The sequence below is a fragment of the Cnephaeus nilssonii genome (genome assembly GCF_951640355.1).
Source record: "Cnephaeus nilssonii genome assembly, chromosome: 5".
NCBI lineage: Eukaryota > Metazoa > Chordata > Mammalia > Chiroptera > Vespertilionidae > Cnephaeus > Cnephaeus nilssonii.
Window position 1 is genome coordinate 26161040 of NC_137076.1, and position 13062 is coordinate 26174101.

At 39.2% G+C, this 13062-nt stretch overlaps 3 protein-coding genes across 3 annotated transcripts in view; all 3 read left to right on the forward strand.

The window, feature by feature from the left end:
• LOC307098912 (olfactory receptor 7E24-like) overlaps positions 1-13062 on the forward strand; it is a gene marked incomplete at its 3' end in the record, with an annotated part of 280559 nt that overhangs the window by 70125 nt on the left and 197372 nt on the right. The window lies entirely within an intron of this gene.
• Positions 4790-5734, forward strand: LOC307098905 (olfactory receptor 7E178-like; the record flags this gene model as incomplete). Its single annotated transcript, XM_079770043.1, has 1 exon — positions 4790-5734. One exon carries the CDS (start codon positions 4790-4792, stop codon positions 5732-5734), a length of 945 nt encoding a protein of 314 aa, XP_079626169.1.
• Positions 11440-13062, forward strand: part of LOC307100251 (olfactory receptor 7E24-like) — a gene marked incomplete at both ends in the record, with an annotated part of 28258 nt that continues 26635 nt past the window's right edge. Inside the window, one exon of the mRNA XM_079772638.1 lies at positions 11440-12252. Coding sequence (XP_079628764.1) covers positions 11440-12252 — 813 coding nt within the window. The remainder of the gene's footprint in view (positions 12253-13062) is intronic.

A 13062-nucleotide genomic window follows, 5' to 3' on the forward strand; every position in this document is an offset into this window, starting at 1 on the left:
TACATATAATGTATTATAGAATTGTTCACTGAGTCCTATCCAGTTTGGCTCAGTGGATAGAGCGTTGGCCTACAGACTGAAAGGTCCTGGGTTTGATTCTGGTTAAGGTCACATGCTTGGAGTGTGAGCTCGATCCCCAGAAGGGGCGTGCAGGAGGCTGCCGACTAATAATTCTCATCATGGATGTTTCTCTCTCTCCCTGTACCTTCCTCTCTGAATCAATAAAAATATATATATTTTTAAAAGAATTGTACACTGAAACCTATGTAATTTTTGTTAATCAATGTCACCCCAATAAATTTAATTAAAAATATAGAAAAAGGAAAGAGGGGATGACTACAGCCCTACATTCACAACACAGACATCTGTGAAACCCCCCATAGGATTTTTAACAAAATTGTCAACTTGGTATATCAAAATAGATGGTTGTCTAATGTAACAACATGCATAAATTCCCCCCAAAAGTAGAACTTTGATTGTCTTTCTAAAAAACAAAGAAAAACCACATCTCAACACATAAAATTCAAAACCCCAAAGCTGGACTATGGAAAAAAAGAGGAAGTTCCTCTTTAGAGACATAAATATTAAATGAGAAAATAGAAATGATGTCATATTCTTGGTATAGAAAAAATAATTATCCCTCCATAGAATGGTCCATTCAATGAATGTGAAGACATACAAGACACACATTGCTGCTTTTTAATTGAAAAAAAAAATTGTTTAACTTTATAAAATTCCTGCAACTTTGAAGCACGAATTACAGGGGAACTTTCTCCTGAGAAGAGGAAGGCCCCAAACCTTAAAAACTACATTCCCTTTTCTTCTTCTATTAGTAACAGCAAGTCCTCAGAGATTGGGATAACCCGGACCCATTAGACTAATTATGAGCTCTGTGCATTGAGCTCCAGGGCCATGCAGCAATAGATAATCAGCTGTGCCTCCAGCCCTTCAGCTTCCCGTCTCAGTCCAGGGGGCTTCACATCTGAGTCTTCTCCTCTCGCATCCACTGCATCAGGAGCCCATGACTAACTCTGACGTCCTGCCAGTCTTGATGGAACCTGAACCTTCATTGCTTGCCAGGCAGGACAGGGGCAGTGGATTCCCACTCCCTGGTCAGACTCCAGCAGAGACAGAACTGCCCAGTGAGTACTGTGGAGGCGATGGATGGAGAAGGGACTGTCAGGAGCATTTCTTTTTCATCATTAGGACAAACAGGGGAGTTGGGACAATCAGCTGGGAGGGCACCAGTATGGAACGTTTCAGATATTTTTGTCCTTAAAAGGGTAGAATCTGAATAGCTGGAGGGAAACATCCTAGTGACATTCATTTCTGATCCCCAGGGCCTATCCTCTGCTTAGCAGAGACAACAACAATCTGCTAAATATTGAATAGACTCTGCCACATGCCCAGTGCTTTCTTTCCAGCAATTTCCCTCCTTTTAGCAATGCCTCCTGGGGTCAGAAGAAATAAAACAGTGTTTATATGTATCTATGTCATGGGTTTTCTAAGAAACCTATCCATTTCCATTTAATAGTATCTACCACATTATATATATGTTATTGATTTCAGAGAGGAAGGGACAGGAAGAATGAGATAGAAACCTCAATGATTATTAGAGAATCATTGATTAGCTGCCTCCTGCACACCCCCTACTGGGGATTGAACCAGCATCCTGGAAATGCGCCCTTGACTTAAGGTGGAAGCTCTATACACTAAGCCAAACAGGCTAGGGCATTTTGTTTTTGTATTTGTTTTGTTAATCCTCAAGGGGAGGGGGGGAGAAACATTTTTCCACTGACCTTTTAGAGAGAGTGGAAGAGAGAGGGAAAGACAGAGGGAAACATTTATGTGAGAGAAACACATTGATTGGTTGGCCCCGGGAGGAGCCTGCAACCAGGATACATGCCCTTGACTGGAATCGAACTTGGGACCCTTTGGTCAGCAGGCCAATGCTCTATCCACTGAGCCATACAGGATAGGGCTACAACATTTAAATATAAAGGGAAATTGTGGAGATTTTCATAAAAGTTCGAAATATTGAAAAGAGAAGGAAAGAGAAGGGAAGTAAATTTTTGTGTGTCGACTGAGACACATTTTAGGATTTCCTCTCATTCCGTGAACAAATTACCTGGGACAGAATAGGCTTCTACCTTTCTCTGCCGTATCATAGAATAAAATGTCGTCCTTCAGCCTTTCCTGGGATTGATTTTCATCAATAAGCCCACTCTTCCAATCTGATTTAAAGGCAATTAGGTGTCACACATTTGCCAGAGATGGGTGTTATTCTCCCATTTCTATGTACAGAGAGGTGAAAAGATTTACTCACACATCCCATTTAGTGGGTGACAGCTGTGGGACTCAGACACAGGACTCCTGATTCCCAGCCCAGGCTCTGTCCCCTCCACTGCGGCACAATGATTATTTCTTTCCAAACAAGGGCACCACCACCAAGTCCTTCTGTTGGGATCTGGTGAGTTCATGTGTGGTTTGAAGGGACCTTTACTGCATGAATGTTGTGGGTCATAGGGTTTCCCAAGGATAGTAATGCATTTCTCAGCATATTTGTAAAACCGAGATATGAACTTTCTAATTTTATACATTGGCCAACAGAGCATGTAGTTGATTTTGTCTGATTTTTCTATTGGGAACACAAGTGTCTCGGTAATTAATAGTAAAATTGCACACATTAATTTTACAACTCAACCAATTATCTTTTTGAATATATCCTTAGAAAATTCCCACTTGTATGATATGGAGAGGGGCTTAAGAATTTTCTTAGCCCAGTCATAATAAAAAAATGAAAAATAAAATGAAGTTTACCCCACCGTTAATACTGAGCATCATTCAAAGTGCTGAAATCGATGTATGTATTTCACAGGGAGACTTGAAACGCAATGCTGTGGCAAATGAGAACTCAGGGAACATTATGAGTACCATGAGAGCATTAGGTAAGTTTTCAGGAAAATGCTATGAGTACAAAGCTTAATGCTAACGTTATGAAAACATTGAAAGGAAAATGCATTCATGAAATTCGTGACAGTGTTTGCCTTTGGACAACTGAAGTGCAGAGAAAGATTAGGCAGGGATCACAAAATACCCTTAAGTTTTACCAATAATAACTATGAGTTCTATAGCCCATATTATTAAATATTCATATTTTAATATGGGTAGTGGGAAAACTATTGATAATAATTGATAACATTAATACAACATTTATTTATAGCCTGGCAATGATTCTCTACTCTAGCTACATGTTAATATGCCCAAAGCACTATGTGTAGGAATTCTAATTTAACTGGCTCTCTGTTATGGCCAGCCAATCATTAAGTTTTAAAAGATGGGTAAGTAATTATAATGATCAACTAACATTGGTAACAAATGTTTAAGTATTTTATATTTATCATTTAATGTCATTTCTTACAGCAATCCTCTTAGATCAGTTTAATTAATATACCCCTGTTACAGATGAGCAAGCTAACCAGGTGTTTGTAATAGTAGTTTTTGTTCTTTTCCCATTTGATTTCCCCCAAAGTATATAACTTTTTTTGATGCCAAAATAATTTTTATGATATAGTGAATCTAAAGTTTAGTTAGTATTACAAATGGAAATGATCAGTTATATACAAAGGGATCTAGCATGTCACACAAAGGAATAACTATTTTGACAAAGTAATACTTCTGTTTTGACCTGAGTTGCCTTCAGGGACTGGTTTAGGAGAAATGCAGTCCGCCTATGAGGAAGAACTGACTTGGAAAGTTCTTCAGCTGCACAAGAAGCCAAGTTAAGGTGTAAGGCCTTGTTTGGTCCTAAATTTTTCAACTGTTCATTGGAGGGTTGGTTCTGATGAGAAACCAACCCTTCACAAATGCTTCTGATTAGAGACATATTTAAGAAGCACCCATCCACTACACACCAAAACAGTAAAGTGCAAAGTCAATCTCAGATATTTCTCTTGGATTGTGCATCACTGATAGAAAATAACATTTCCAAGAGAAAAGTAAGTACAAAGTATTCGTGACAGGTAGTTATTACTTAATCATTGGTGCATTGTAAAATGCTATCATCTTCAGGATCAGTGATGCTGTATGATTTTGTGCATTTAACAAAAACACATTTTTCAAAATGTGTAGTCTACCAAGACCAAATATTTATATATGAGTTTTATTTGAGGGGACTTTGGTCAGACAATCCACACATTTGAGTGAGCACTTATCTCCAAGGAAGATAGATGTCATAAAACAAACAAACAAACAAACAAAATGAAAATCCTTAAAGATATTTGCCATGTATAAATGCTATCTGATTATTAACATTTTATGGTAGGTTAGAACAGAGTTAATGTGGTTTTAGCTCTTCTAGACTATATTCCAAATTAAGAAAATTTCTTACAGTGCATTTGGATGTGATAAAGTACTTTCAACTGCTTCTTAGTGTTTTTCAAATAAATGATGTTTGTCGTATAAAAGAATATTTCTCATTCCATATTTTTCCTTCAAAAGTAGAAGGCTGATATTTTGTTCTGTTCATGGATTTGTTATCTCAAAATGTCCTTTCTTCTCTAATATTCTTTGAACCAGTGACTCTAAAGTGTCTATAGAAACAGATGAATAGCCCAGACACCAATAAGCAAAGAGTTCTAAAAAAGTTAACAATTCAGACACGTTGCTGAAGGTAATGAGCGAGGAGGATATGTGGCCCTCAAGTGTAACTATTTGTGAACTGCTTGGATCCAAAATATGGACGCCTCCACACTTGTTTCATTTATTTATTGCTCTCTTCTTTTTCAAAATGTGTCCTATCTGCATAGAACCACAGAATCGAACAGGTGACTCAGAATTCTTCCTCCTGGGACTCTCAGATGATCCAGAACTGCAGCCTCTTCTGTTTGGGCTGTTCCTGTCCATGTACCTGGTGATCATGCTCGGCAACGTACTCATTATCCTGGCTGTCATCTCTGACTCCCACCTCCACACACCTATGTACTTCTTCCTTTCCAATTTGTCCTTCGCTGACATCAGTTTCAGCACCACTACAGTTCCCAAGATGCTGGTCAACCTCCAGACACACAGCAAGTCCATCACCTATGCAGGCTGCCTAACTCAAGGTACTGTTTTTACTCTTTTTGGATGTTTGGATAATATACTCCTGGCTGTGCTGGCCTATGACCGGTTGGTTGCCATTTGTCAGCCCCTACACTACCTGGTCATCATGAGCCCTCGCCTCTGTGGCTTGTTGGTCCTGCTGTCATTTTTCATCAGCCTTTTGGACTCCCAGCTGCACTACTTGATGGTGTCACAACTTAGCTTCTGTGCAGATGTGGAAATCCCTCATTTCTTTTGTGACCCTTCTCAACTCTTCAACCTTGCCTGTTCTGACACCTCCACCAATGACATATTGATCTACTTTATTGGAACCATCTTTGGTGGTGTCCCACTCTCAGGGATCCTTTTCTCTTACTATAGAATTGTGTCCTCCATTCTGAGAATGCCATCATCAGGTTCAAAATATAAAGCCTTCTCTACCTGTGGCTCTCACTTGTCAGTTGTTTGCTTATTTTATGGGACAGGCCTTGGTGTGTACCTCAGTTCTGCTGTCTCTTCTTCCCCAAGGAAGGGTGCTGTGGCCTCAGTGATGTACACTGTGGTCACCCCCATGCTGAACCCCTTCATCTACAGCCTGAGAAACAGAGACATCAAGAGTGCCCTATGGAGGATGGTCAGAAGAACAGTCTAATCTCTATACCTGTGCTATCATTTTTGGCGTATAGACTGGAAAAAGCAGCAAAATCAAACATGTGCAACAAGAAATTCTGAATCTGCAGTCACATTGTGCATATGTACCTATATGGCTCTATGCTTTTTGCTTACACAATTTATCTTCTTAGCACAGCTGTAACTAAATTGGGAGATTGTTTTGGACTCCCTACTTAAGTCATAGCCCCTCCAGGATTATATGCCCTTCTCACTTTCCTTATGCATTAACCAGGACTCTTGGACATGAGCAGTCTTGTTTCTATTATTAAAAATATCATAACTCTCTCTTTGTTGTTATTTATTCTTTTTATATTTTCTTCATGATTCTTCTCTATTTAGCCATATTTTTGCTCATTCATGATCATGTTCGTATTCTTGAGAATAATCAGGACTTTCCTAGGAAAACTGGATGTATAATTCCCAATTTTCCTGATAGTTTCCCTCCATTCTATCTAACATCTCCAGCAATTATGTGAAAGGACAAATACTGTATAATTCCACTTATATGAAGCACCTAAAGAACAAATACTGTATAATTCCACTTATATGAGGCACCTCAATCAGATTCATAGAGACATGAGGTAGAATTTTGGTTGCCAAGGAATAGGGAGTTAGTATTTAATTGGGAAATTAAGAGTTTTATTTTGCAAGGTAAAAAGAGTTCTGGAGATGAATGTTGGTGATAGTTTCACAGCAATGTGAATGTACTTAATATTATTGCACTCAACACTTAAAATGTTTAAGATGGTAAATTTTATGTTAGGTAATTTTACCACAATAAATCAAAAGATATCCTTTTAGTTATAGGGGACATATTGTTCCAACTGTTGGATGTGTCACTTAGCCCTCAGCATCAGCCCCCATAGGGATCTTCCTCAGCTGCAGAGAGCCACCATAACCAAGGTCATGCCTCCTTCTGAAGCGGCTCACATGCCATGACATCTGGCATCTGGTCACCAATACCAGCCAACCCTAAAGGCTCATGCTCAACCCAGACCTTCCTGGTGATTTTAGGAGGCCTTTGATGGGCTACAACTTGGCTTGACTTCATCCAATGCCCTTCCTTGTTACGAAGAGTTTGCATAACCACAGAGTCTGAGGGAACAGTCCCTGCAAGACTGTTTTGACTTAAGACACCATTGATTGTCTTTCTAAAAAACAAAGAAAAACCACATCTCAACACATAAAATTCAAAACCCCAAACCTGGACTATGGAAAAAAAAGGAAGTTCCTCTTTAGAGACATAAATATTAAATGAGCAAATAGAAATGATGTCATATTCTTGGTATAGAAAACATAATTATCCCTCCATAGAATGGTCCATTCAATGAATGTGAAGACATACAAGACACACATTGCTGCTTTTCAATTGAAAAAAAAAATTGTTTAACTTTATAAAATTCCTGCAACATGGAAGCAAGAATTACAGGGGAACTTTCTCCTGAGAAGAGTAAGGCCCCAAACCTTAAAAACTACATTCTCTTTTCCCTTCCATTAGTAACAGCAAGTCCTCAGAGATTGGGATAACTCGGACCCATTTCACTAATTATGAGCTCTGTGCATTGAGCTCCAGGGCCATGCAGCAATAGATAATCAGCTGTGCCTCCAGCCCTTCAGCTTCCCGTCTCAGTCCAGGGGGCTTCACATCTGAGTCTTCTCCTCTCGCATCCACTGCATCAGGAGCCCATGACTAAGTCTGACGTCCTGCCAGTCTTGATGGAACCTGAACCTTCAGTGCTTGCCAGGCAGGACGGGGCAGTGGATTCCCACTCCCTGGTCAGACTCCCGCAGAGACAGAACTGCCCAGTGAGTACTGTGGAGGCGATGGATGGAGAAGGGACTGTCAGGAGCATTTCTTTTTCATCCTTAGGACAAACAGGGGAGTTGGGACAATCAGCTGGGAGGGCACCAGTATGGAACGTTTCAGATATTTTTGTCCTTAAAAGGGTAGAATCTGAATAGCTGGAGGGAAACATCCTAGTGACATTCATTTCTGATCCCCAGGGCCTATCCTCTGCTTAGCAGAGAACAACAGTCTCTGCTAAGTATTGAATAGACTCTTCCTTGGGTCTCAGAAACAGAGTGTGGGTGACACGGGTTCCACAAGCCCAGTCCTTTCTTTCCAGCAATTTCCCTCCTTTTAGCAATGCCTCCTGGGGTCAGCAGAAATAAAACAGTGTTTGTATGTATCTATGTCATGGGTTTTCTAAGAAACCTATCCATTTCCATTTAATAGTATCTACCACATTATATATATTTTATTGATTTCAGAGAGGAAGGGACAGGAAGAATGAGATAGAAACCTCAATGATTATTAGAGAATCATTGATTAGCTGCCTCCTGCACACCCCCTACTGGGGATTGAACCAGCAACCTGGAAATGCGCCCTTGACTGCAGGTGGAAGCTCTATACACTAAGCCAAACAGGCTAGGGCATTTTGTTTTTGTATTTGTTTTGTTAATCCTCAAGGAGAGGGGGGGAGAAACATTTTTTCACTGACCTTTTAGAGAGAGTGGAAGAGAGAGGGAAAGACAGAGGGAAACATTTATGTGAGATAAACACATTGATTGGTTGGCCCCGGGAGGAGCCTGCAACCAGGATACATGCCCTTGACTGGAATCGAACCTGGGACCCTTTTGTCAGCAGGCCAATGCTCTATCCACTGAGCCATACAGGATAGGGCTACAACATTTAAATATAAAGAGAAATTGTGGAGATTTTCATAAAAGTACAAAATATTGAAAGAGAAGGAAGAGAAGGGAAGTAAATTTTTTTGTGTGGACTGAAACACATTTCAGGATTTCCACTCATTCCATGAACAAATTACCTGGGACAGGTTAGGCTTCTACCTTTCTCTGCCATATCATAGAATAAAATATCCTTCAGCCTTTCCTGGGAATGATTTTCATCAATAAGCCCACTCTTCCAATCTGATTTAAGGACAATTGGGTGTCACACATTTTCCAGAGATGGGTGTTGTTCTCCCATTTCTTTGTACAGAGAGGTGAAAAGATTTACTCACACATCCCATTTAGTGGGTGACAGCTGTGGGACTCAGACACAGGCCTCCTGATTCCCAGCCCAGGCTCTGTCCCCTCCACTGCGGCACAATGATTGTTTCTTTCCAAACAAGGGCACCACCACCAATTCCTTCTGTTGGGATCTGGTGAGTTCATCTGTGGTTTGAAGGGACCTTTACTGCATGAATGTTGTGGATCATAGCATTTCCCAAGGATAGTAATGCATTTCTCAGCATATTTTAAAACCAAGCTATGAAAACATCATTCCCTATACAAACGCGCATTTTCCTGTGGCTCTATCATGAGGACTATTGGTAGTCAGACTTCAAGGAACTTTCTAATTTTATACGTTGGCCAACAGAGCATGTAGTTGATTTTTTCTGATTTTTCTATTGGGAAAGCAAGTGTCTCGGTAATAGTAAAATTGCACACATTAATTTTACAACTCAACCAATTATCTTTTTTGAATATATCCTTAGAAAATTCCCACTTGTATGATATGGAGAGGGGCTTAAGAATTTTCTTAGCCCAGTCTTAATAAAAAATGAAAAATAAAATGAAGTTTACTCCACCGTTAATACTGAGCATCATTCAAAGTGCTGAAATCGATGTATGTATTTCACAGGGAGACTTGAAATGCAATGCTGTGGCAAATGAGAACTCAGGGAACAATATGAGTAACATGAGAGCATTCAGATAAGTTTTCAGGAAAACTGATTCTGAGTACAAGCTCAATGCTAACATTATAAAAACATTGAAAGGAAAATGCATTCATGAAATTCATGACAGTGTTTGCCTTTGGACAACTGAAGTGCAGAGAAAGATTAGGCAGGGATCACTAAATACCCTTAAGTTTTACCAATAATAAGTATGAGTTCTATAGCACATATTATTAAATATTCATATTTTAATATGGGTAGTGGGAAAAACTATTGATAATAATTGATAACATTAATACAACATTTATTTATAGCCTGGTAATGATTCTCTACCCTAGCTACATGTTAATATGCCCAAAGCACTATGTGTAGGAATTCTAATTTAACTGGCTCTAGGTTATGGTCAGCCAATCATTAAGTTTTAAAAGATGGGTAAGTAATTATAATGATCAACTAACATTGGTAACAAATGTTTAAGTATTTTATATTTATCATTTAATGTTATTTTTTATAGCAATCCTATTAGATCAGTTTAATTAATATACCCCTGTTACAGATGAGCAAGCGAACCAGGTGTTTGTAATAGTTGTTTTTGTTCTTTTCCCATTTGATTTCCACGAAGTACATAACTTTTTTTGATGCCAAAATAATTTTTATGATATAGTGAATCTAAAGTTTAGGTAGTATTACAAAATGGAAATGATCAGTTATATACAAAGGGATCTAGCATGTCACACAAAGAAATAACTATTTTGACAAAGTAATACTTCTGTTTTGACCTGAGTTGCCTCAGGGACTGGTTTAGGAGAAATGCAGTCTGCCTATGAGGAAGAACTGACTTGGAAAGCTCTTCAGCTGCACAAGAAAGCCAACTTAAAGTTTAAGGCATGGTTTGATCCTAAATTTTTCAACTGTTCATTGGAGGGTTGGCTTTGATGAGAAATCAACCCTTCACAAATGCTTCTGATTAGAGACATATTTAAGAAGCACCCATCCACTACACACCAAAACAGTAAAGTGCAAAATCAATCTCAGATGTTTCTCTTGGATTGTGCATCACTGATAGAAAATAACCTTTGCAAGATAAAAGTAAGTACAGAATATTCATGAAAGTTAGTTATTACTTAATCATTGGTGCATTGTAAAATACTATCATCTTCAGGATCAGTGATGCTGTATGATTTTGTGCATTTAACAAAAACACATTTTTCAAAATGTGTAGTCTACCAAGACCAAATATTTATATATGAGTTTTATTTGAGGGCACTTTGGTCTGACAATCCACACATTTGAGTGAGCACTTATCTCCAAGGAAGATGGATGTCATAAAACAAACAAAGAAACAAACAAACAAACAAAAATGAAAATCCTTAAAGATATTTGCCATGTGTAAATGCTATCTGATTATTAACATTTTATGGTAGGTTAGAACAGAGTTAATGTGGTTTTAGCTCTTCTAGACTATATTCCAAATTAAGAAAATCTCTTACAGTGCATTTGGATGAGATAAAGTACTTTCAACTGCTTCTTAGTGTCTTTCAAATATAATGATGTTTGTCATATAAGAGAATATTTCTCATTCTATATTTTTCCTTCAAAAGTAGAAGGCTGATATTTTGTTCTGTTCATGGATTTGTTATCTCAAAATGTCCTTTCTTCTCTAATATTCTTTGACCCAGTGACTCTAAAGTGTCTATAGAAACAGATGAATAGCCCAGACACCAATAAGCAAAGAGTTCTAAAAAGAGTTAACAACTCAGACATGTTGCTGAAGGTAATGAGCGAGGAGGGTATGTGGTCCTCAAGTGTAACTATTTGTGAACTGCTTGGATCCAAAATATGGACGCCTCTACACTTGTTTCATTTATTTATTGCTCTCTTCTTTTTCAAAATGTGTCCTATCTGCAGAGAACCAGAGAATCGAACAGGTGACTCAGAATTCTTCCTCCTGGGACTCTCAGATGATCCAGAACTGCAGCCTCTTCTGTTTGGGCTGTTCCTGTCCATGTACCTGGTGACCATGCTCGGGAACCTACTCATTATCCTGGCTGTCATCTCTGACTCCCACCTCCACACACCTATGTACTTCTTCCTTTCCAATTTGTCCTTGGCTGACATCAGTTTCAGCACCACTACAGTTCCCAAGATGCTGCTGAACCTCCAGACACACAGCAAGTCCATGTCCTATGCAGGCTGCCTAACTCAAGGTACTGTTTTTACTCTTTTTGGATGTTTAGACAGTCTACTCTTGGCTGTGATGGCCTATGACCGGTTGGTGGCCATTTGTCAGCCCCTACACTACCTGGTCATCATGAGCCCTCGCCACTGTGGCTTGTTGGTCCTGCTGTCATTTTTCATCAGCCTTTTGGACTCCCAGCTGCTATACTTGATGGTGTCACAACTTAGCTTCTGTGCAGATGTGGAAATACCTCATTTCTTTTGTGAACCTTCTCTACTCTTCAACCTTGCCTGTTCTGACACCTCCATAGATAATATATTGATCTACTTTATTGGAGCCATCTTTGGTGGTGTCCCACTCTCAGGGATCCTTTTCTCTTACTATAGAATTGTGTCCTCTATTCTGAGAATGCCATCATCAGGTTCAAAATATAAAGCCTTCTCTACTTGTGGCTCTCACTTGTCAGTTGTTTGCTTATTTTATGGGACAGGCCTTGGTGTGTACCTCAGCTCTGCTGTCTCATCTTCCCCAAGGAAGTATGCTGTGGCCTCAGTGATGTACACTGTGGTTACCCCCATGCTGAACCCCTTCATCTACAGCCTGAGGAACAGAGACATCAAGAGTGCCCTATGGAGGATGGTCAGAAGAACAGTCTAATCTCTATACCTGTGCTATCATTTTTGGCGTATAGACTGGAAAAAGCAGGAAAATCAAACATGTGCAACAAGAAATTCTGAATCTGCAGTCACATTGTGCATATGTACCTATATGGCTCTATGCTTTTTGCTTACACAATTTATCTTCTTAGCACAGCTGTAACTAAATTGGGAGATTGTTTTGGACTCCCTACTTAAGTCATAGCCCCTCCAGGATTATATGCCCTTCTCACTTTCCTTATGCATTAACCAGGACTCGTTGTCATGAGCAGTCTTGTTTCTATCATTAAAAATATCATAGCTCTGTCTTTGTTGTTATTTATTCTTTCTATACTTTCTTCATGATTCTTCTCTATTTATTCATATTTTTGCTCATTCATGATCATGTTCGTATTCTTGGGAATAATCGGGACTTTCCTAGGAAAACTGGATGTATAATTCCCAAATTCCTGATAGTTTCCCACCATTCTATCTAACATCTCCATCAATTATGTGAAAGGACAAATACTGTATAATCCTCTCTAATAAAATGACAATATGCAAATTAACCATCACTCCGCTACACAAGCCACGCCCACCAGCCAAGCCACGCCCACCAGCCAATCAGGGCGAGTATGCAAATTAACCCAAATCCAAGATGGCTACAGCCACAGAGAGCAAGGTTTCCCAGGTAACAGAGGAAGCCAAGCTTTCCATAGCCGTTGCAGGCCTAAGCCTCCACTCAAGCTACAAAGTTTCAATAGTAGAAGGTAAACAAATTCAAACAAATGGCAGCAGAATGAAGCTTGAGAGA